We start from the raw sequence: 22,003 nt of genomic DNA, 5'->3' as shown, positions 1-22,003 counted from the left end.
TGTCAAAATTACAGCTAAATGACAGAACAACCATCACTCAGAAACCATTAGAAATTGAGTTGAATGGAAGTCTGACAACTAGGGAATTAAAGAAACTACTTCCATCCAGACTGGTAGGAGGGGTGGAGACACAGAACAAGTTTGTCCCACAATGACAGGTGGTGGATAAAAATTCAGAAGGGATATCTTGGGAGCAAGGAGTCTCAGCCCCATACCAGGGCCCTAGCCCAGGGTTCCAGTGCCAGGAAGATAAGCCTCCATCACTTGTGGCTGCAAAAACCAACAAGGATTAAGGCAATAAAAGAAACTTCTGGAGTTCCAAGAAGTTCCTCTTAAAGAACCCACACATGAACTTACTCAGACTCACTCCTCTGAGCCCCAGCACTGGGGTAGCAGCTTAAAGGGCACCAGTGGCATACGGGGAGGAACTGAAGTGTCTGGAATCAAGGCAAGAGCTGGGGGACAACTTTCTCTCAGACACAAAGGCAGGCAGAGGCCACTGTCACTTTTCTGAACCCTCCTCCCACAGACCACAGAACCAGCAGATGGTACCATATCAGAGAATCAAATCAATGATTTGGAACATAAGGAAGAATAAAACAACGAATCAGAACAATGGGAAGAAAAAAGAATCCAAAAAAAGTGAGAGAAATGTAAGGAGCCTCTAGGACAACTTCCAACATACCAACATTCATATCACAGGGGTGCCAGAAGGAGAAGAGAAAGAGCAAGAAACTTGAAACTATTTTTTAAAATAATGAAAGAAAGCTTCCCTAATTTAGTGAAGGAAATTGACATGCAAGTCCAGGAAGCACAGAGTCCCAAATAAGATGGATGCCAAGAGGCCCACTCCAAGACACATCATAATTAAAACGCCAAGGGTTAAAGATAGAGAGAGAATCCTAAACGCAGCAAGAGAAAAGAAGTTGGTTACCTGCAGGGGAGTTCCCAACAGACTGTCAACTGATTTTTCAAGAGGAACTTTGAAGGTTAGAAGAGATTGGTAAGAAATACTCAAGTCATGAAAAGCAGGGACCAATAGCCAAGACTGCTCTCCTCCGCAAAGCTATCATTTAGAATTGAAGGGCAGATAAAGAACTTCCCAGACAAGAAAAAACTAAAGGAGTTCATCATCACCAAGCCATTATTACATGAAATGTTAAAGGGACTTATTTAAGAAAAAGAAGATCAAAACTATGATCAATAAAATGTCAAAAAATACAAATCTATCAGCAACCGAATCTAAAAAACAAACTAAGCAAACAGGAACAGAATCACAATCATGGATACAGAGAGTATTTTGACAGTTGCCATATGAGAAGGAATATAAGGAAATCAGTGAAGAGATGAGGGGATTAATACAAATAGGCAGTTACAGAATAGCCATGGGAATGTCAAGCACAGTACAGGAAATGGAGTAGCCAAAGAAAGTATTTGCATGACCTATCAGTATGAACAATGGTGTGGGGATTGCCTGAGGGGGTGGGAGGTGCTGGGTGGCGGTGGGCTAAGAGGGAAAAATTAGGACAACTGTAATAACATAATTAATAAAATATCATTTTTTAAATTTTAAAATAAAACAGGAATACACTTAACAAAAAATACAAGATTTGAATGTAGAAAACTCAAAACACTATTGAAAGAAATTAAAGATCTAAATAAATGGAACAAGATCCCATTTTCAGAGAACAAAAGACTTAACTTTTTTTTAAGTAATGATAATTTTATTTATTTATTTATAATTTTTTGAAATTTAATTATTTTTCAACTACAGTATTCTTTTACTCCCATCCCAGCCCACCCCCCGTGTCCCCCACCTCCCTCCCATTTCCTCCCCCCTTAGTTGTTGTCCATGTGTCCTTTATACTAGTTCCTGTAAATCCTTCCCCTTTTTCCCCTGAAATTCGCTCCCCTCTCCATTTTTAAGATGGTAATATTATACAAACCAGTCTTCAAATTCAATATAGTATATCTTTTGTTGATACTTAACATTTTACAATCTTGGTCTTCAGTTTTAAATGGTATCCTTTGACTCTCTCCTATTACCTACACAGCAATCGATCTGATACCATTTCCCTCTTTCTCTCCTTTCTTTCCTATGTGTTCGTAACATTTCACTTCAACTTTGTGAGGAGATAAGACTTTTACATATTTTTCTGCACACATTTCCACTCTTGATTTTGTCTAGGTCTACAATTTTGAAATTTATCACATTGCCTTCATCAGTCCTTTTGCCAAACGTTTCCAGTTTCTTGTCAGTTTGATGAAGCCCCTCCTCCAGGAGCAGCTCAGGAAAGGCTCCTGAGCAGAATCCCTCCAGTCTCCTCACAGTTTCACAACAGTTGTTATGCACCCTTGACTCTTAAAGAGCAGCTCGACTTGGGGTACGGTGTTTGGCTTGCACTTTCTTTCTCTGAGTTTCTTAAAAACAACCCTTCCCTGTTAATTCTGTTTTGTATGTGGCTCTTGCAAAGTCTAACGCCAGCCTAATTTTGTTACTCTTACTAGTCAAAGTAATATTGTCTTTTTTGCACAAAGACCCTGAGGAATTTTTTTGTTTCTAAAACCAGCTAGTTTTACTAGCATATTACAGTTGATTGTTACAATTGATTGTCCCAGACATATTATGGACCATTCCAGTGTTTAGATTTAAATTTACTCTTATTTCCAGAAAGTTGGTATTGACCAGCTTTAACAAAAATTTATATTCACAAAAGAAAGCCTGTATACAAATGTCTGTAGTGACTTTATTCATAATCATCATCAGAAACTGGGAAAATCCAAATGGTTTCCTACTAATGATAAAGGCAGGTACATTCATACAGCCTTACTCAGCAATGAACATACGACAAGTAGGATGAATCTCAAATGACAGGAAGGGAGAGAAGCTGACTCAAAGGGTTACACTCTGTATGATTCCATCTCTATGACACTCTTGGAAGGGTAAAACTATAGGAAAAATGAACAGAGCAGTGGTTGCCAGGGAGTGGGGTGGGAAGAGGAGCTGACCAAGAGGGAATTTTGTGGGTAACGGGATTATTTCATATATTGATTGTGTGGTTGATATGGGGCTGAATGCATTGTCAAAACAGCACTATAAACTAAAAAGAGGAATTTTTATGTATGTAAATTATACCTCAAATTTTGCAAAGCATATAGCTTTCACAGTCTACCATTAACACCTTAAAATATTACATTAAAATATTGCTGCATAGTACTTCCATATGTTATCATTATCAGCCTACACTTGAAAGACATTTCTTTCCTTAGGCAAGAATATTGGTTTTTCTGAACAGAAGAAAGAAAACTGAAAGAAAAATGTATCAAGCCCACTTTGAAACTTTCTGCTAGTATGGGTGGAAAATGTAAACAGTAAATCACTAACCTTCATCATTTTCCTCCACGTACAAACTGAACTGAAAATTCTCTTTCTCATCTTAATTCCAGCACTAATTCATTTGCTTCTGGGAAAGATTTCATCACGATTGTCTGAGTTATTTTCATGTTTGCTAGCAGTTTGCAGGATTGGACCAAGTCATATGGATAATTTGAAATTTTGTTTGTTCATATCAGTCTAAACATAAACCATTGTGTTCTGTAGCAACATAATTCCTTATGCCTGAAAAAAAATCAGAGCCTTGTTTTAATGGAAATTCTCTTTATATAGGATCAAAATTCATATCTTAAAAAAACATTGAGTAAAATCCTGACCAAATAATCACCAAACTACTGAAGATACAAAATGTTGACATGTGAACCAAACCATGAAGCAGAGTGAAATGTAAATCCATCATATACTTATCTCAGAGAATTGCTGAGCACTCAAGCTTTTTTCCTTCCCTCTGCCTAACTACTAAGTGGGTGGAAATGTTTTCCTTTCATTTACTGGAAACAAAAGTGATGCTGCATCAGCAGATGGCTTACAAAATAAAACATTAAAAAAAAAGATGACGCCCACTTAAATGTGAACAAAACAAAATGACAAGAGGCTTTATTAGGGCATGAATTTTGCAACCGGAAATTATATTCGATAAAATTAAATTGTGGAAGGAAAGGGCCAAAGACCCCATCAAAGGCAGAAAGAGCACGTGGCACGAGACAGAACCCACAGGGCCCAGGGCTCAAGGGAGTCAGGATGGCAAACGCACGAAGGTGCGTGTCAGGGGGACAGGAGAGAGGCGAGCCCCACGGATCTGATGGATGGGGAATTAAATACTTAAATGGGGAGCCATTTGATAGTGATAAATGTGTAATTCATTGTTCTATATTTGAAATTCACCATTCCCCAAAAAACTTAGTCTTTAATTGACATTACAAATGTGAAATTATTAGTAGGGAGAAATGTCCTCTCAATGAGTGGTTATGCTAAGAGAAAACTTTTTCATTAAAAATTACAAACTTAAGCTCATTTACCCAGGAAGAAACCAGCACTGTGAGAATTTCATAGGCATTAAAACCAAAAGAAGTTTAAAAAAAGAACAGAACAGATAGCAATATATATTCCAACTGGGTTTTTTTTTTAATCCACTGAGCAACAGCTATGTCAGTTAACTGCTCTAAATGAATCCAGTTCCAGGCATCTTAGGACAAAATATTGCCCAGATAACCAAAAGACTAACAGGAGACAGCCAAATTTTTACTGGGGGATATTGGAGACATTGTGTAGAGTAGGAGAAGGAGCCAGGGACCTACAGTGGCATGCAAACATTAGTGTGAGCTTTGAAAAGGGGAGGACAATCAATTCTGAAAACTACCCACCAGAGAGTTTGACGTTACCTCGGGAGACAGACTGGCCTGGGAGGTGACTGCAAGCCTGCAACAAGGAAGCAGAGCCTCCAGCAGTTTATGACTGCCTGGGCGAACTGGGAGAACACTACGCTACGTGAAGTGTGCTAGTCACAGATGACAAACGCACGACCTCACTTACACGAGGAATCTGAAACAATCAGAGTCATAGAAACACAGAATAGAATGGTGGTTGACAGGGGCTGGGAGAGAAGAAATAAAAAGGAAGTTTCTCTTCAGTAAGTATGAAGTTTCAGTTATGCAGGATAAGTTCTAGATATCTGCTGAACAATATAGCACCTAGAGTTAACAATTCAGTATTGTACACTTCAAAATTTGTGTAGAGGGTGGATCTTATGTTGTGTTCTTTCCAACAACAACAAACAAAAGGGTAGGAGGAAAATCTGGAGGTGATGGATATGTGTATGACCTTGATGGGGTGATGGCTTCACAGAGGTGTGCCAGGTTCCAATTTACCAAAGTGTATGTAGGTGTGGTTTGTAGGGTGAGGAGGTATCAGAGCTCTGTCTTGTTTAAAGTTTGTGTCTATTTTTCTCAAACAACATGGATGAGGACACCAGTAACATGGTTATAAAAGTTGTATGTAGCATTGAGTCCACAGGGACCACCCATTAGGATACCAGAGTCCCATAAACACCCATAGCAGTAGAGCAAATCTAACATGACAAAATTTATAAAGGAATACATTTAAGGTTGCCAGATAGATGCTCCTTAACTCTTGAAATAAATAACTACACTGATTCTGCAACCATGCACTTCATTAAGCATATGCGTACTGGCTTAAGTGCAGAAAAAGCAGTGTCAGTTCCAGGCATCTGTAGGACAAAATATCTGCCCAGATAACCACAGAAGATTGTAACTTATGTAGGAGACAGCAACCAAATTTTTACTGGGGGATATTGGAGACATTGTGTAGAGTAGGAGAAGGAGCCAGGGACCTACAGTGGCATGCAAACATGCCACTAATCCTACTAATAATCCTACTAATAATTTCACATTTGTAATGTCAATTAAAGACTAAGTTTTTTGGGGAATGGTGAATTTCAAATATAGAACAATGAATTACACATTTATCACTATAAATATAAAAGCAGACAATATAAAAGCAGAAGAGAGCCTGACCGGTGTGGCTCAGTTGGTTGGGCATCGTCCAAGCACAAGGCTGCCAATTTGATTTCTGGTCAGGGCACATGCCTGGGTTGCGGGTTCGGTCCCCAATCATTCGAGAGGCAACTGATCAATCAATGTTTCTCTCTTGCATCAATGTTTGTCTCCCTCTCTTCCCCTCTCTCTAAAAATAAAATAAAATCTTTTATATATAAAAATACATATTACATATGAATGTTATATAATATTTAATGTATCTACACACTTTGATGTAATATATTTATATATTTATAAAGTCTATATTTATATATAACACATTATAAATATATAAGTATATTATATATGTAATATATACCATATATATGGCAAAAGAGAAAGCACTGTGGCTTTTAACTTGCTGTTAAAATTGAGTATTGGTCATAACCAGTCCTTCTCTGAGAATTTGGTGGCAAACTCTCAGAGAAGGCAAGACAGGACAATGAGGAAGACGACCAGTGGGAGGGACAGAGATGACTTGCCCCAGAGCAGGCAGGGAAGAGAAGGATGGAGGGGGAGGTGTGGCCAGGGAGGAGGCGCCTCCCAGGGCTGCTCCTCTCGCCCTCCACACCAAGTCCACACCATGGCCCACCCACCGCCTCCTGTCTGAGTGCCTTTCTAACTCTGGGTTCTTTAAGCTGCTGACCTAAATCTTACGAATCATGTGCTTCTCTCTTCCCATTTATGATAAAGACATACATGGTTGGGGGAAGACTTGGAGGTAGAAAGAAAGATCAGGAACTAACAATATTTAACCAAGACAAGTCATTGACATTCAGTTCTCCATCTTCATAAAAGCTCTGGGCGCTGGTGTTATTTGTTCTGAAATGCCCCAGGTCTCTGATCTTCCAGAGTCTTATTTACCAGTGTCCTCAGTCACAGCAGCTCAGCATACCTCAATCCCACATCATCACTGAGTAGTTCTCCTGTACATTCTCTAAAAACTGGCATCTCATATGTGAATTGAAGCTAAACTTCTATCTGTATATCTGACCTGTAAAATACTGACTTTGCCTTGAACAATCATATATATAGTAAAAAGCGCAAGAAATATTCTCAAATGTATAATGAAAGGTGTCTTCCTCTCACCTCACATCCCAATCCTCACCCCCTCTCCTTACAGGAAAAAGCTGTTACCAGTTTCTCATATGTTCACAAGTTATTTCTGGCAGGATGTGCTCACATGCGCCTTGCACAGTCCTGGGCTTGTGACAGAGTGGAAGGCCTGTGTTCATCTGCATTCTGTCCATCCCCCAAACCAGACTTCCCACGCTATTTTATTTTATTATTATCCCCTTGGGCAGTCTGCAGCACCACAGAGCTGCCTGTCTGCATTGTCCAAGTAATCTCCGGGTACCAATGACTGTTCCCACTAATGCTGTGGTTTCAAGGCTGCGCTGTTTCTGAGTGGCCTCTTATTGACCCTCCTTTTTCTGTTAAGCCAGTTATGCTTAATGTGCATGGTTGCAGAATGTGTTGTTACAGGAGAGGAGCATCTATCTGGCAATCACAGGTGCACTGGCACAAGTCACTCTGCAGTCTTTTTCATAGCTATTCCACACAGACCCACCAAAATGTGCTTAACTAGTCTCAACTGATCCCCTGAGGCTGAGTCCAGTCCTTAGGGACTGAATAGTCCTCCCACAGTTTGCATGTTGAAGCCCTGATCCCTGGTACCTCAGAATGTAACTTTAGGTAGAGACAAGGCCTTTAAAAAGGTGATTAAGGTTTAATGAGGTCATATAAGTGGATCCTAATCCAATAGGACTTGTATCCTTATAAGAGATTAGGACACAGATACACACAGAGGAAAGGTCATGTGAAGACAGAAGGACAAGGCAGCCATCTGCAAGCCCAGGAGAGAGGCCTGAGGAGAAACCAGACCTGCTGACACCCTGATCTTGGACTTCCAGCCTCCAGACTATGAGACATAAGTTTCTGTTGTTTAAGCCATATGATCTGCAGTATTTTTTCCTATGGGGAACTGAGCAAACTAATACAAATGTATACTTTCACAAACTGCTTATTTTCCAGCATAGATGTTATAGTTGCACTAACCTACCCTCACATGGGTAGACCTAAAAGGCAGGTGGTAATTCAGGTCTGCTTGTTAGGAGATACTATTTATCTATTTACTTCTGAGTGGGTTGAACAAAACTCTGGATAATCTGCTGCTTTACCCTTCTTTCAGGTTGATGTGTCTAACTGAAGGACCACCCTGTGCCTATGAAGGAAGTTATTCTGATTCAAAGAGGCATGGGACCCAAGCTTCAAGTTATTCAGATGCTGCTAATGTCTAACTGAATAGATGGGATCAATTCCAGAGCAGAGGAGCTTTCCCCACAAATATCATTATCTCCAATGCAGAGCTAATATAAGCATTAAAAACAATGTATGTAAAAGACCTTCAACATGATAGACAGTCAATACATGAGAGCTGGCCTCGTTACTGTAGTTTCTGGGCTATGAATATCCGTTCATAATTAACACTTACAGATCAAGAGAAACTATGGTAACCACAATTTGCCTTTCTGAAGAGCCAGGTAGAAACAAGCAATCTTACATTTCTCCATTACAAACCCATCTCTTTCAGTCTCATGAAAATTCAAATTCATATTAAAGTGCTTCTTAACAAAATGCAAATGCCCTTGAAAATGGCAAAAACATAATGTAACCCTTAAATCAAAGATGAGTGGACATGTGGGGAAAAGGACAGGTGATCAAATGACTGAGGGGAATTGCCTTGGGACAGGTAGGTGCGGGGGGAGGTAGGGGAGCAAAGAGAGAAGATGGCCAGAACTATGGTCCCTTTTCACTTGCCTTACAGCTTTGCCGACTGCCGGCTATGCCGTACCAGCACTCAGCCTAATTAGTGCCTTACGGCAGGAGTCCCGCTGTAAGTTGTCACGTTCCCCAGGAATAACACTGCAAAGCTATCTTCACAGCAAACCCTGTGAGACCTTCCCACTTGAATGTACCCACCAGGTGTGGGACATACATACCCTCACAAAGTTTTAAATTATTCTGACAATAGAATTTATGCTTACAAAAAATAACTTCATGGCCCCATTTTTCATCCTACAATACTGCAGAGAAGAAAACGAACTTGATTGCTCCCTCCCATCCTTGAATTAAACCTAATGACCGAGATATTGTTTTATCAATCCTTCTTGGATACTGTTCACATTATAATATTAAATTAGAAAACGTAAGACATCAAATTTCCCTAACCTATAAAAGTTATGTGGTTTTGTTCATGTTCAATTTGCACCAGTCCATTAAGTCACAAGTGTGCCCCTTCACACATGATTATGTCATTACAGGAACACTTTAAAGGAAGAGTTCTGCCTAACAGAATCTCGGATGTCTGAAGTTTTGTGAGCACAGAAACTTTGCTGTTTAGATGGAGATTTCCCTACATTAATACAAATATTTGTTTTTCCATTTAACTATACTGGCCCATACCATCTTTGGGGATCGTAAGTTCCTTGTGTTTAATACCTGTTGTGACAATACTATTTTCATTCATCATAGAATAACCTATTTCCTAAACGGAGTTCTTCAAGGAACACGACACACAGCCGAACACAATGGGGAGGTAGGCTGAGACGTTCTAGGGACAGTGGACAGCCCTGCCCCTGCTGCCCTGGCCCTTTGGCCCCACTGACAACGGGTGGGGAAGGGCCCGTGGCAAGCCCCTACCCTTCCTGACCGGCCTGCTCTCTGGACTGAGCCCTTGACCCAGAGAGAAGCCTGTTATTCTCTTGTCTCACAGCTCTCCAAGTGGCTCCGATCTCAGCTTCCTGACCTTAACTTCCACCCAGATGTCCCCAATCTTTCTGTTTCCCAATTTAAATTCTCAACAGGAACTCTTCATCTCCGTGGCCTGCCTTTGGCTCACATGCCCTTTTCTTGGTCCCGTCAAGAAAGAGGAAACAGGGAGCTCTGGATCCTCATAATAAAGCTGCTCCCTTGGCAAAGTCGTGGGTGGGGCAGTGTCACTTAGAAGGGGACAAGGCACTATTTCGGACATGTTTCTCCCAGGGCTTCAAGAACTGTCCCTGATTCTAATCAGTACTAAGGACACAGCTCTTCTCTCTGGCAAAGCCCTCTGGGGCTTTATACATTCCAACTTTCTTCTCTGATCATTCCGCCTTCTTCACTGGAGTTTAGACACAGCTTGTCTTCATTCATCAGCCTCTCCAATATTTTGACTACAGGCATGTCTCAGAAACGTGGGATCGGTTCCACCCCACCACAATAAAGTGTCACAATAAAATGAGTCACGATCTTCTTGCTGGTGGAGGGTGTTGCCTTCAAATTGTAAAAACACATCTGTGAAGCATAATAAATTGAAGTGCAATTAAACAAGGTATGCCTGTACTTTGTTTTGCAATATCAGAGTCAAAAGTTGCTACAGCCTCCTCATGCTCAGGGGATGCTAAGTTCTGTTGGAGATGAACACTTTACTGCTCAGGACAACTTTGATGGCTCACAAACCCACGGAGGTTGGCTAAAAGGGTACAGGAAGGCGGCCCTGCGAAGGTTGGAAAGCTCACTGTCATTTCAGGTCACTTTAGGACTCTGCACCTGCCTGCAGATGGATCCCTTCTACAACATCCCCACCAAGTGGCTGCCCTGCCTCTGCTCCAGTAACATGAGTGACAAGGAGCTAACCCTATTCAAAGGCAATGCATTCTAACTTTAAATGTCTAATTAAAACTGCATTTCAGACTGAGCTTAAAGTTCATGTCCCTTTAGGACCCACCCAATGACAGATTCACAGTCAGAGCTGGTCAGAGCACATATAATTACAAGAAGTGAGTGTAGGAAGACCCTGTGCTCCTGTGTTGATGTGACTGAGCAAAGTGACAACTCTCCTTGGTTCAAAAAATAATAATAAAGACAGCACCTCCTCCCTTAGGATGGCAACAGGGGCACACAGTCAAGTTCCTTTCTTCTGCTGCTTGGCAACCCTTCAACTATTAGAAAACATCTGTCCTGACTTCTCCAAACATTCTTTCTCTCCTCCAGGCACACATACACCACCTCTTTAACTGGGCCTCTTCAGGTATGTTTTCAAACCTTTTACCACCTAGAATTCATTTCAGTTTTTCATTGTGACTTTGTCCATTCCTTTATTCTGTTTTATACCATCCATGTTAGTTTAGGGACAGACCATGCCAGAAGCATCTCCTTATGAGCCAGGAAGGGGTGGCTCAAAGGAGATCCCTGCCAGGAAGGCCTTCTCAGTGAGCATGGCACCAACTGCACCCCAACCCAGCCAACCAGCCCCCACCATCACATCAGGGGGGCGGTGCCCGCCCTGCCCAGCCGTGAATCCTCGTGAAGCTTGGTTCCCCTCCCACTGCCTTTCCTCATGCCAGCTAAGGAAGCACTGGCTGGGTCCCCAACAAGTCTGGGTAGTACTGGCGGTGGTTCTTCTAAGATTCCAGCTTGTCTTTGTCAGCTCAACTGCTATAGCAGACCAGACCAGGACTCTTAAACAAGCATTTATTTCTCACAGTACAGGGATAAGAAGTCCAAGATCAAGGTACCAGCAGATTCAGTGTCTGGTGAGAACCTGCTCCCTGGTTCATAAATGGCTGGCTTCTCCCTGTGTCCTCCCTAAGGTGGAAAGGCTGAGGGGGAGCCCTGGGGTCTCTATAAGGGCACTAATCCCACTGATGAGGGATCTCCCCTTATGACCTAATCACCCAAAAGCCCCCACTTCCTCATGCCGTCACACTGGAGGTTGTGGTGCACAGACTTTTTAGGACATGAACACGCAGTCCACAGCACAGCTTCCCTACTTGGCAGCCGGACCTGCCAAGGACTGTCTGAAGGTACCTTCTTTCCTGCCTTTTCCTAATTCCTTACTGATCCTGGGAACTCCTCTCTCCCTCATAAACCCTCCAGATGCAGGGAATGAGCTGCAGCTCTGCCGTTCCTCACCCCTGCCCCCGTCTTCACGAAGAGGATGTCTGCTGAGATGTCAGCTCTGAAGGCCGGGTCCGAGCTCACAGCCCTCCGGACTTGGTACAATGTCCCAGGCGGTGGCACTCTGGAAGCTCCTCTGGGAGTAGTCTCCCCACCCCAGAGCTCTCTGGCCCCTCTCGCACACTTCGGATGCCCCTTCTGACCTGGCCAACAAGTGCCATATCCTCTGGAGCAGGCAGGGAAGGTGGGCTCACAGGTGACTGCTTCACCCACTGCTGGGCTCCCCTCACCCCAGGTCAGCCTTACACCCTCCTATCCTTGTCAGGTTACTGCATGGGGCAAATAACACAACACCAAGTCAAAGCAGCTTAAAAACAACACTTGTTTATTACTTCACTTAACAAGGTGTCTTCAAGTCGGAGGCTCCAGGTCAGTTCAGCAACTCAGTGACATCATCAAAGACCAGAGTCTTGCCTTCTTTTTGCCCCATCGGTTTCTGCACCTTGGCTTTCATCTTTACTTTCCTCCAGTGGTTGCAAGTGGCTGCTAAAACCTTAGTTGTTAACTATCCTATGCAGGTGTTACTATCCTATGCAGAAAGATACTCTCTCCTCAAGCACCTCCTATCAGCAACAAAACTGTTCCCAAAGCTCCCAGCAGAAGTCCTGCAAACCTCACTGGCAGAAACTGGATCACATGCCCACCACCCACTGTGATGCCCGAGAGATGGGACCAAACAATTGGCAGGGCCTGTCATCCCTGAGGACATCGATGCCTCACACCTGAAAAACTGGGGATTCTATTACTAAGGAAGAAGAACAATGAGTGTTGGGTAGGAGGGAGCAGTGTCTGTGCACCTCTGGCTGGCCTGCTGACGTCGCCTGCTCTGAGACAGGTGGCCTGAGTCAGAGGACATGTCTTAATGAAGAGCTGGACACATTGTGGCGCCAACAGTTGAAAGACACACCACACAACTAAGTTATGTGCTTGTTTGTCTGTTGAGACTTAAGTATATACACTGCAATGACCTGGAAGTCTTCCCTGGAATGCACTAAGCCAGACCTATGCTAGGAAATTCAGGTTATAAGTCCAGAAGACTCCTGAACTTGAGAACATTTACTTCTTTACAGCAGGTCTTTCACACACTTGGCCCTTAGCGAAAGTACTTTGGCAGAGAGGTAGTACTGGGATTTGTGGTTTAAATGTCAAGAATTCTGCATTTTTTCTACTCTCTTTGGTTGTAACTTGTCGTGGTGTACACCAGTAACCCAGCAATGGTACACACGGTGTGTGCAGAAGAGAATCTCATCTCTTAAACCTTCTCAACTTGCTTTCACATTTCTGCAGGAAATCTGAGAGCCAGCCTGCCTGAGGGTCTAATGAGGCCCACCTGGCAAACCTAGTTGCAATCCTGGAACCATGCTTTTGGGGAACATGTTCAGGTGGGAATAAGCTCAAATCATTGACCTCAGTGTCAAGGGACCCTGCAGGTCTCTGTTCAGAATGGCTTCTGTTAGGCTGCATCAGCCCTAAGCTGTATTGCTATTTTTGTGTTTTATTTTAAACTTTAAATTTTACTTATCTCAGATTTCAATCTGCACAGTCATTTTTAAGCCTATTTTATAATCTTTTTAAATTTTATTTATTTATTTTTAGGGAGAAAGAGAGAGAAACATCAATGTGTGGTTGCCTCTCACACGCGCACCACTGGGGACCTGGCCTGCAACCCAGGCATGTGCCCTGACTGGGAATCGAACTGGCAACCCTTCGGTTTGCAGCCCACACTCAATCCACTGAACTACACCAGCCAGGTTAAACCTATTTTTGACATCAAACATAGTAGCTGTCATTCCCTACCTTGTGTCACATGCAAATTTAATCAATGTCTTTAACCTAGTAACTGATCAAAAAGTAGCCAATCAGGGAAGCCTCAATAACCTCCACTGGAAAAATCTTATTGAACAGTTTTTACTTAAAGACACAATTTTAAGAAGCAATTAAAACTCTTGTAGGTTCTGTGAATCACAATACTTCTATGAAATGGTCTGTTTTACTCTGAGGTTGCAAGATCAAGCATCATCTGATTCTTGGGAAGCTAAAGGAGAGACTCCACAAGTGGCAACTATCTGTGACTCTGCATATAACCAATGCCTCTACAAATCGGCCAGGGATACAACTGCCTCTGTCCACCACACTGTCCTGGCAATGAGCTACAATGGGTCCCTCTCCAAGCAAGCCCAGCCAAGTAATAGGGCTGGCCACAGCGGAGGTGACAGTGAGGGGCAGACACCAAAGTTGCACGCCATGGCAGACAATCTGTTCTTCATTAGGAAATCAGGGCTGAGTGGGAAGGGGAAAGATGGTGGCAGCCAACACCCTGACAAATGTCCACACCACCCCATCCCCTCACCCATAACACACACAGCTGCTCCTTGTACTATCACACTTATTTCTTTCCAAGAACTTCACACACAGTAACATTCACTCACCTTATCTCTGTCTCTACTTCCAGAACATAAATTCTTCATGATTAGGGGCTTTGCCTGTCCATTCACCATTGAACTGGAAAAGCTCTTTGCAGAGCAGACACTCAGTATTTGCTGAATGAATTAATGAGTCCCCAGTTGATTCTCATTTAAATAAAAATTATCAAATTGATCACATTTTTATAAGGTTAGTAAAAGACACAAATCACCTTATTTTATCAGATCTCTAAGACAGTTTGGTATTTAGGTTATAAGGGGTATGGCTGGGAGTTCAATTCTTTTCTGTGATAAGCAGGGATTAGTAGAGCTACCACTCAATATTAATTTTTCAGATATATGAAACCTGCCTACTCAAATTTGAAGGTTTTCCTTAACTTGTCTTTATCTAAATCAGTCATCTCTTCTCATAAATGAGAAATATTCAATAAATGGCTGCTTTCATAAAATAAAGAAGTGACTAGGAGAAATAATCTACTAACTTCTGTGAATCGGCTTTTCATTAGCACCTGAAGTAGTAAGAAATACTATTTACAGACCAAAGATAACACACTGAGTTTTACAAATCTGTCTCCCTGTTGAGTACATCATGCCAATGACAAGGACACTCAGGAAACCAAGGCTCTGAGAGTGTCCAAGGCCTCCTGCTGCGGACCAGCAGGGACCTGAACCCAGGGCAGCTAACTCCAAAGCTCACATCCATTTCTATTACTGTTAAATCATTGCCAATCACTCCACTCTTCATTTATCTTCTCTGAAAACCCTATTTAATCAAACCCAAGGTTCTAGCACTGGTAACTGATTATGCACAACACTGCCCAATACAGCTATAAAAAACATCATTTGTTTTATATGAACAATTTCAAAAATGTTAAAATACTTAACATTTGCACACACACATACACCTCTTAGATTCAATACAATATGGTAATCTAGCCTAGGAACAAGTTATTCCTAATAAATGCTATAAAATCTAAATGCCTCTCTAAATCCCTTAGAAAATTAATGCTGCCATGAACATATAGAGAAGAGATAAATCTTAAGTATGAATAAAGTTATAGGAAACAGCAAACATTTATTAATAGACATCTTTTTTAAATTGTTTCTTCTCATCTGTGGCATTAAATCATATTCTTCAAAATGTGAAGAGCTGTCAACCTCTTTCCCACCCACATCCATCACTTATTCATATTTTCATATATCCAAGGGCATAAAAGCTATAAGCACATTTTGTAGAATATACCGTGAAAGGGGACTTTAAATCTACGAACTGTTTAGAACTTGTTTGTTTCCTCCAACGATTAAGGAAAGTAACAGTAATTTCTCATGCCATGCCAAACAAATGTATACTCTTTGCTAAACACACGGCTGTTACCTCCCTGTAAAATGTCTCCGTAAAATCAAAGACCACCAACACTCAAGAAAAAGACTCTCAATAAGTTATATATTCGAATGAGCAACTGAAAGTGCATTGACCTTCACGGCCTCTGTTCAGTCCCTCTGAAGGTGCTCATGTCATACACCCACACAGTGTCTATCCCCTCTCCAGTGACCTGGTCTGGGGTCCAGTGTGGGAAAGGAAACCGGCAAGCGATGACTCTAGCATCATCCTGAAGCTCCAGCCCAAGTTTCTTCTCCAACTGCGGCATCTGTGGAGAATGACAGTCACTATTATAAGCAGTGAGTCACAGGAAATGATTCCTAAATGTCCCTCTGTATTTGACACCCTAAAAATACCCATGTAAACCTTGCTAATTGTAAAAAAGACCACTTCAGGGCAGATACGTTACCAAACAATCCATCAAAATACAGGAGTCACTCTGACAACAATTGTAAGGACTTCTAGTATCAACTGTGAACTATGCCGTTTTTATCACAGATTTTTGGTTTTCTAACTAAAATTATGATGTCACAACAATTAAAATGAGAAGCAGGTTTCAATTACTTACCTACCTAAACATTTCACTCTATTCTATCTTAACTATTTAACATATTTTTCCACATTTCAACATCTCTGAAATCTTACTACTGACATTGTCTTAGAATTATAATTGGCAATATTTTCTTCTTCAATAGCAAAAGTGTACCTTAAAATTAATAACACCTAGATTCAATAAAATATAAAATAAGGCTTAAAATTATACACATTCAACCAACTTAAAATGTAAAATATTTCATACTTTTTAAATATATATATCAATAATATACTAATAATTGACTCCTTGATAGTCAACATATAAACAGTAAAATCCTTTTATTACTTTTGTATCATCTTACTACCTATCTACCTGTGGAGAAATTATCTTATTCTTTGCTGAAAGTACTGACATTGTAATTATATCAGCAAATTAATAATCACTTAAAATTTATCTTCATATCCTAAAAATATATTATCATCTTCACCTCCCAAGAATATTTTTTCCACTCTCTCCATTTTGAAACAATTTCAAACTTACAGAAAAGTTGCAAGAAAAGTTTGTCGTGTTTGCTTTATCCAATATTTCCTCTTCTCTCTATGAACATTTCTTCTAATTGAAGAATAAGTTGCACGCAACATGCTCCTTTATTCTTTCATACGTCAGTGTTTTCTAAGAAAATACTTTCTAAGAAATAGCCCCAGTACAGTTATTGCATTCAGCAGATTTAGCATTATGCTCCAATAAAATAATTCCAACAGTAATATTCCAATTTTGTCAAGTGTTTCAATACTAAATGTCCTTTACAAGGCTTTCCCCCAGTCTAGGATTCCATATTGCATTTAGCTGTAATGTTTCCTCTTTTAATCGAGAATAGTTCCTTCACATCTTTGCCTCTCATGACAATAACATCCTTTACTATATGGGCCAGTTAGTTTTCCAAACAGCCCTCACTGGGGTCCCTCTGTCCCTCTGGTGTTTGCTCATGATGACTCAGTGGGTGAGTCTTTTGGCAATGACCCGTTAGTGGGGCTGTGAACATCTCAGGACCCACCCCCGTCAGATGCCCAGGAGGTCCTGCTGCTTTGAGGGTGATGACCACCACTCAGTTGAGGTGGTGTCGGGTGTCTCCACAGTGTGATCGCTATTTTTCCTTTATAATGGGGGACACACCTTGAGAGAGAGGACATGCATACCCAGCTATTCATCAAGCTGTCCCCCCACTAGCTGTGGCTCTCACTGATGATTCTGGCCTGAGTCCATTTTTGCTGCAATGGTTGCCAAGTGTGGATCTGCTAACCCCACTATTCCTTCTGGATGAAATTCTACTTTCTACTGCAGACACAGCTTTCCCTTCTCTCTATCTACCTAGCTAGCTATCACTGTAGGATGGACCATTAGGTTACTTCACTCAGTAAGTGGCAATCCACTACTGTTCCATTTATTCTAATGCACAAACTGTCCCAGTTTGGCTCCTGGGAGCTCTTCAAGCAGGCTTCTCTTTCCTTCGGACCTGCTCCTATAAGTATTTTGGGCACCTTCTTATATTCGGGCTCAAAAAAGGGTGGCAGGTTTTTGGATCTTTCCTTCCTCAGCATGGAATCAACCATTTCTCACACATTCCAAGCTCCTCTGGGCAGGAAATGGTATTTAGAAACCTAGATCCAAGCAAAAACTACTTCCCTTACAGGCACTAAAGTAAATCAAGACAAATCGACAGTACTTCTACAGAAATTTTATACTTTTAAAATTGGCTTGGAAAAGCTTCTCTACATCACTGATGGCTAAAGTGAGCCACAATTCTGATTCTTCATTAGCATCAATACCAAGATAACAAAGAATAAATTCCATTAAGGATGGAATATTTCTATTTTTTTTAACAGCCAGATAAAGATGACTAAAAAAAGTTTATTCCTTGAGGGAAAAATTAAATAAGCAAGGAATGAGACAATACATATTTTTCCAAAATATCAGGGGTTTCTTATGGTAATTTTGCTCATAAAAAGGATAATTGTAAATGTATTCATATTACCATTATTCTTTTCTCATTTACAGTCTCTTATTTCCAAATGACTGTCATATGCTAAGTTAAGATAAAACTAAAAGTGAAAGGAGCTATTTCAATCATAAGAAATTAACTGACTAAATTGCACATAAATATGCAACAAATTTGGGTCCGGATATCATACACAAAGAGAAGCAGTGATATGTCATGTACGTCTAATGGAATTCAAACTTACTCATACAATCACAGGCCTCAAAGTAACACAAACTCAACATATTCTAATTACCTCTTCAGAATCCTAAAGCTCAGCTGAAACCAGCTCAGAGGCATACACAATAAATTAGACATGGCCGTGCGCAGCTTTGAGCCCCTTCATCACGCCTCATCCCTGAGGTGGTGGCTTCACTTCGCTTCTCCATAACACACCCCCACACACAACCCCAGCCCCACTGTCATCCTCCCCAGCTCCTCCTCTCCAGTCCTTGGCTGAGTGCCCCTCATCTATCAGAGGTCAGGGCTCAGGCCTTGGGTGGCTCTGCTCCCTCACTGAGTGATGTCAGCCAGGCCTCTGCTTCAACGTCCTCTGGGCCCCGATGCCTACAAACCTGATCTGCAGCCCTCTCCCCTGAGCCTCAGAGCCCTCCATCCACCACTACCAACCTCACATTCCCCACCCACATCTCAAACAGCACCAGCCCCAGAATTCCTGATCTTCTCAAGTCGCTCCACCTGCACCTTTCCCAGCTCATTAACAACTCCAAACCTCCAGTTGCTCAGGACAAAAGCCTGGGAGTTGCCCTTGACTCCTCTCTTTCTCTCGCCCCAGGGCAGCCAGTGATCCTTTTCAGCCCCAGTCCGTTCCTCCACTCCTCTGTTCAAACCCGCACTGGCTCCCACCTTAGGAGGGTCCAGAGTCCTTCACATCCCAGCCCCATCTTCTCTCTGACCTCACCTCTCCCTGGCTCCTCTCACTCACCCTGCCCCTGCCACCCCACCTCCCTGCAGTTCTGGAACCCAACAGGCACGCACACCGCAGTGCCTTCCAAGTGGCTATTCTGCTGCATGGAACGCTGCTCCCCTCTTCTGGACACAGACACACAGCTCCCTCCCGCACCACCACATGTCCCTTTTTCAGGGACACTGTCTCTGCCCCATCCCTCTCTTGCTTTAGTTTGCCCTAGAGCACTTACCCTGTTCTTTGGCTTGATATATTTTACATAGGCATCTCACTTCACATCTCCCCACTAGCATATCAACACCCAGGACAGGGAGGTTTTTCTCTTTTATTCACTAAAGTGTTCCAAGTGGGCCCTGAATGAATACTGGTCAAATGAATGATGAAGGATAATTCAATCATGAATGGCTTTTCTTTATCAGAACATGCTGATAATATTTTCACTCATTATTTCAAAACAAGATTCACAACTCAAATTAGTCATTCTTGGAAGTTACAAAAGTTAATAGCCCACTGGGAAAAGTATACTTAATGGGCATGTATGTTTATACCATTTTTATTCATTCATTTAGCAAACATGCCCTGAGTGATTACTTTCTGCCGGGGCTGCCATGCTGGAGGTCTGAGCACCTAGAAGACAGGCCAGCCTTCACGCTCAGGCGTGCAGTGCAGGGCCGTAGCAACACTGCCAAAGCGGCCACACAAGGAAATGTGCAACGACTCCTGTGAGGTAACAGCAGCAGGCACTGTGCGAGTGAAAAACAAGGAGCACTGGAGCTCGTCCCACTGGGGAAGGACCGTTCTCAGAGGAAAAGACACTGGAACACAAGTGGTCAACGGGTGTTCACTATGTAGGCCCAGAGCTGGGAGACTGAAGTCAGAGGAAGGACACAGCCCCACACACAGTGGCATCGAGGGATCGAGAAAAAAACAGGGCTGGTGGACAGGCAGCTGAGAGAAGTAGGGGCCACTCCTCGCCAAGCTTCACGGCCATGCCGAGGGGTCAGGCCTTATCCTCACTGCTTTGAAGTAGCAAGAAGCCATAGAAGGGTTTTAAACAAGGATACAAACGATCTGTTCCACATTTTCAAAAGATGATCTCGGTGGATAAGCTAGTCTTTCAGTGTGACGGAAGATGCCCAGCCAAATTAGCCCTAACCAACCACATTGGCCTGGGCACTAGATAAGCTAGTCTTAAATGTGGGTATTTACAGTCCTACTACAGGATTTACCAGGTCCAGTGGGATTCCTCATTCCTATATGTTAAAGACACACCAGGGTTGAAATGTTAGGCCACCTCTATGTTTGAGCTATGACTGCAAAGAGCTGTTAGGAATAATTAGCCTGCTATCAGAAGCAGGGTGAGGATTTATAACACCAGGGTTTCTACCTCTGAAGTTCCCTAAAGGTCCTCCTGGCTCTCCATGACCTACAGGTGCCTCAGCTGCCCAGGAAACATTTCACGCCACACTGGCTCTGCTGAACTGCCTAGGCATGACCAGAATACTGACAAGTGCTCAGGGAAGTGAAATGCATTTTCATAGAAGAGTGAATGATGGGGCCCAGAGATAAAAGGACTTTCAGGGCTCACACAACTCACCTCTCTGACGGCAGACCTTGCCCCTGGCTCCGCAGACAGTGCTCTCCCTCCCGCTCATATCCTCCACATAGGCAAAGCTTGATGAAGGCAGAATAATTTCATGTGTGGGCCCTCCACACATGAAACTGGGCCTCCTAACCCAACAGAAGCCACCTGGGCCCCCTGTACTTATGATTAATCCACCTGCGTGGAAAACCGCAAGGTGGCTGAATCCCTGCCATCCCAAAGAATGTAGGTGCTTCCTACATGTCAGCTGCTCCCCTCTTTCTTGGTAATAAAATACTATAAGTTCTTTATTTAAGAAGTTTTCTATGTTCATTTAAGAAGAATGGACAATAAATGCAAAAGCATTCATGAAGATAATAGGACTCTCTCCCCTGAGTGAACAGCTCCAAAAACTGCCCCTACCTCAGCCATGATAAGAGAAGCACAATGAGTTGGAGGCACAGGTTACGGTGTGACCGTGACTACCAAAGGCCACTGCTGCCCCCCACTGGGACACAGCTGCCGTGGCTTCGTAAGTCCACATCTCAGACCAGCATTTAACCTCTCAACACTGCATGGAAGTCCCCCCCAAAATCAAGTTCCTATTTTTAGAAAGCGTGGATTTCAAATTAGTCATATTCCCCAACGCTCGTTATTCTGAACGAATGCCCAAACATCATAACTAGTAAAATAACCATCAAATTCCATAGTAAGTCTATGATCCCGAATAGTTTTGTTTTTAATGGCCAACGATCATGCCCTTCTGCCTCTTTTCATTTCTACAACAGAAGTGTAGACACCCAGGTTTCATCTTAATTTCAGGCTTAATGAAAATTACAAACATACAGAATCCTGTCACTTTCAAAAATATGTAACACAACACTTCTAAATCGACTTCAAAAATAAAAGAAAATGGCATTGCACTGAAGGGTCTAGTGATATGAATAAATTTCTCAAGCATTAAAACTTCTTGAACAAAAATTAAGATATGAATAAGAAAACAAAAAGTAAATTTCTTTTTTTAAAACTGAAAACCACATCAGTTTTATAGTGGCACTTCAACAAACAGCCAATTTCACCAAGATTATTATGGCTACAATTACCGACTTTGAAAAGTGAAACAGGACTTCTTTCCATGGTCTGTAAAGCAACAATTACAACAAAAGCATC

General features: G+C 42.1%; 1 protein-coding gene across 4 annotated transcripts in view; it reads right to left on the bottom strand.

The window, feature by feature from the left end:
* ATPSCKMT (ATP synthase c subunit lysine N-methyltransferase) overlaps nucleotides 1-22,003 on the bottom strand; it is a 143,795-nt gene that overhangs the window by 112,324 nt on the left and 9,468 nt on the right. For 2 of the 4 annotated variants that reach the window (XM_037165430.2, XM_053657272.1), the window contains exon 5: nucleotides 15,629-16,021. In XM_037165430.2, the coding sequence (XP_037021325.2) occupies nucleotides 15,851-16,021 (171 nt within the window). In that variant the 3' untranslated portion in view covers nucleotides 15,629-15,850. Of the gene's footprint in view, nucleotides 1-15,628; nucleotides 16,022-22,003 lie in introns of those variants that run through there. The other 2 variants (XM_053657273.1, XM_053657271.1) reach the window with 2 other exon arrangements.

This window comes from Artibeus jamaicensis, unplaced genomic scaffold (assembly GCF_021234435.1).
Source record: "Artibeus jamaicensis isolate MK-2021 breed Jamaican fruit bat unplaced genomic scaffold, CSHL_Jam_final scaffold_369, whole genome shotgun sequence".
Taxonomy (NCBI): domain Eukaryota; kingdom Metazoa; phylum Chordata; class Mammalia; order Chiroptera; family Phyllostomidae; genus Artibeus; species Artibeus jamaicensis.
Note: the sequence above shows the minus strand (reverse complement) of the source record. Positions and strands in the feature narration are given on the sequence as shown.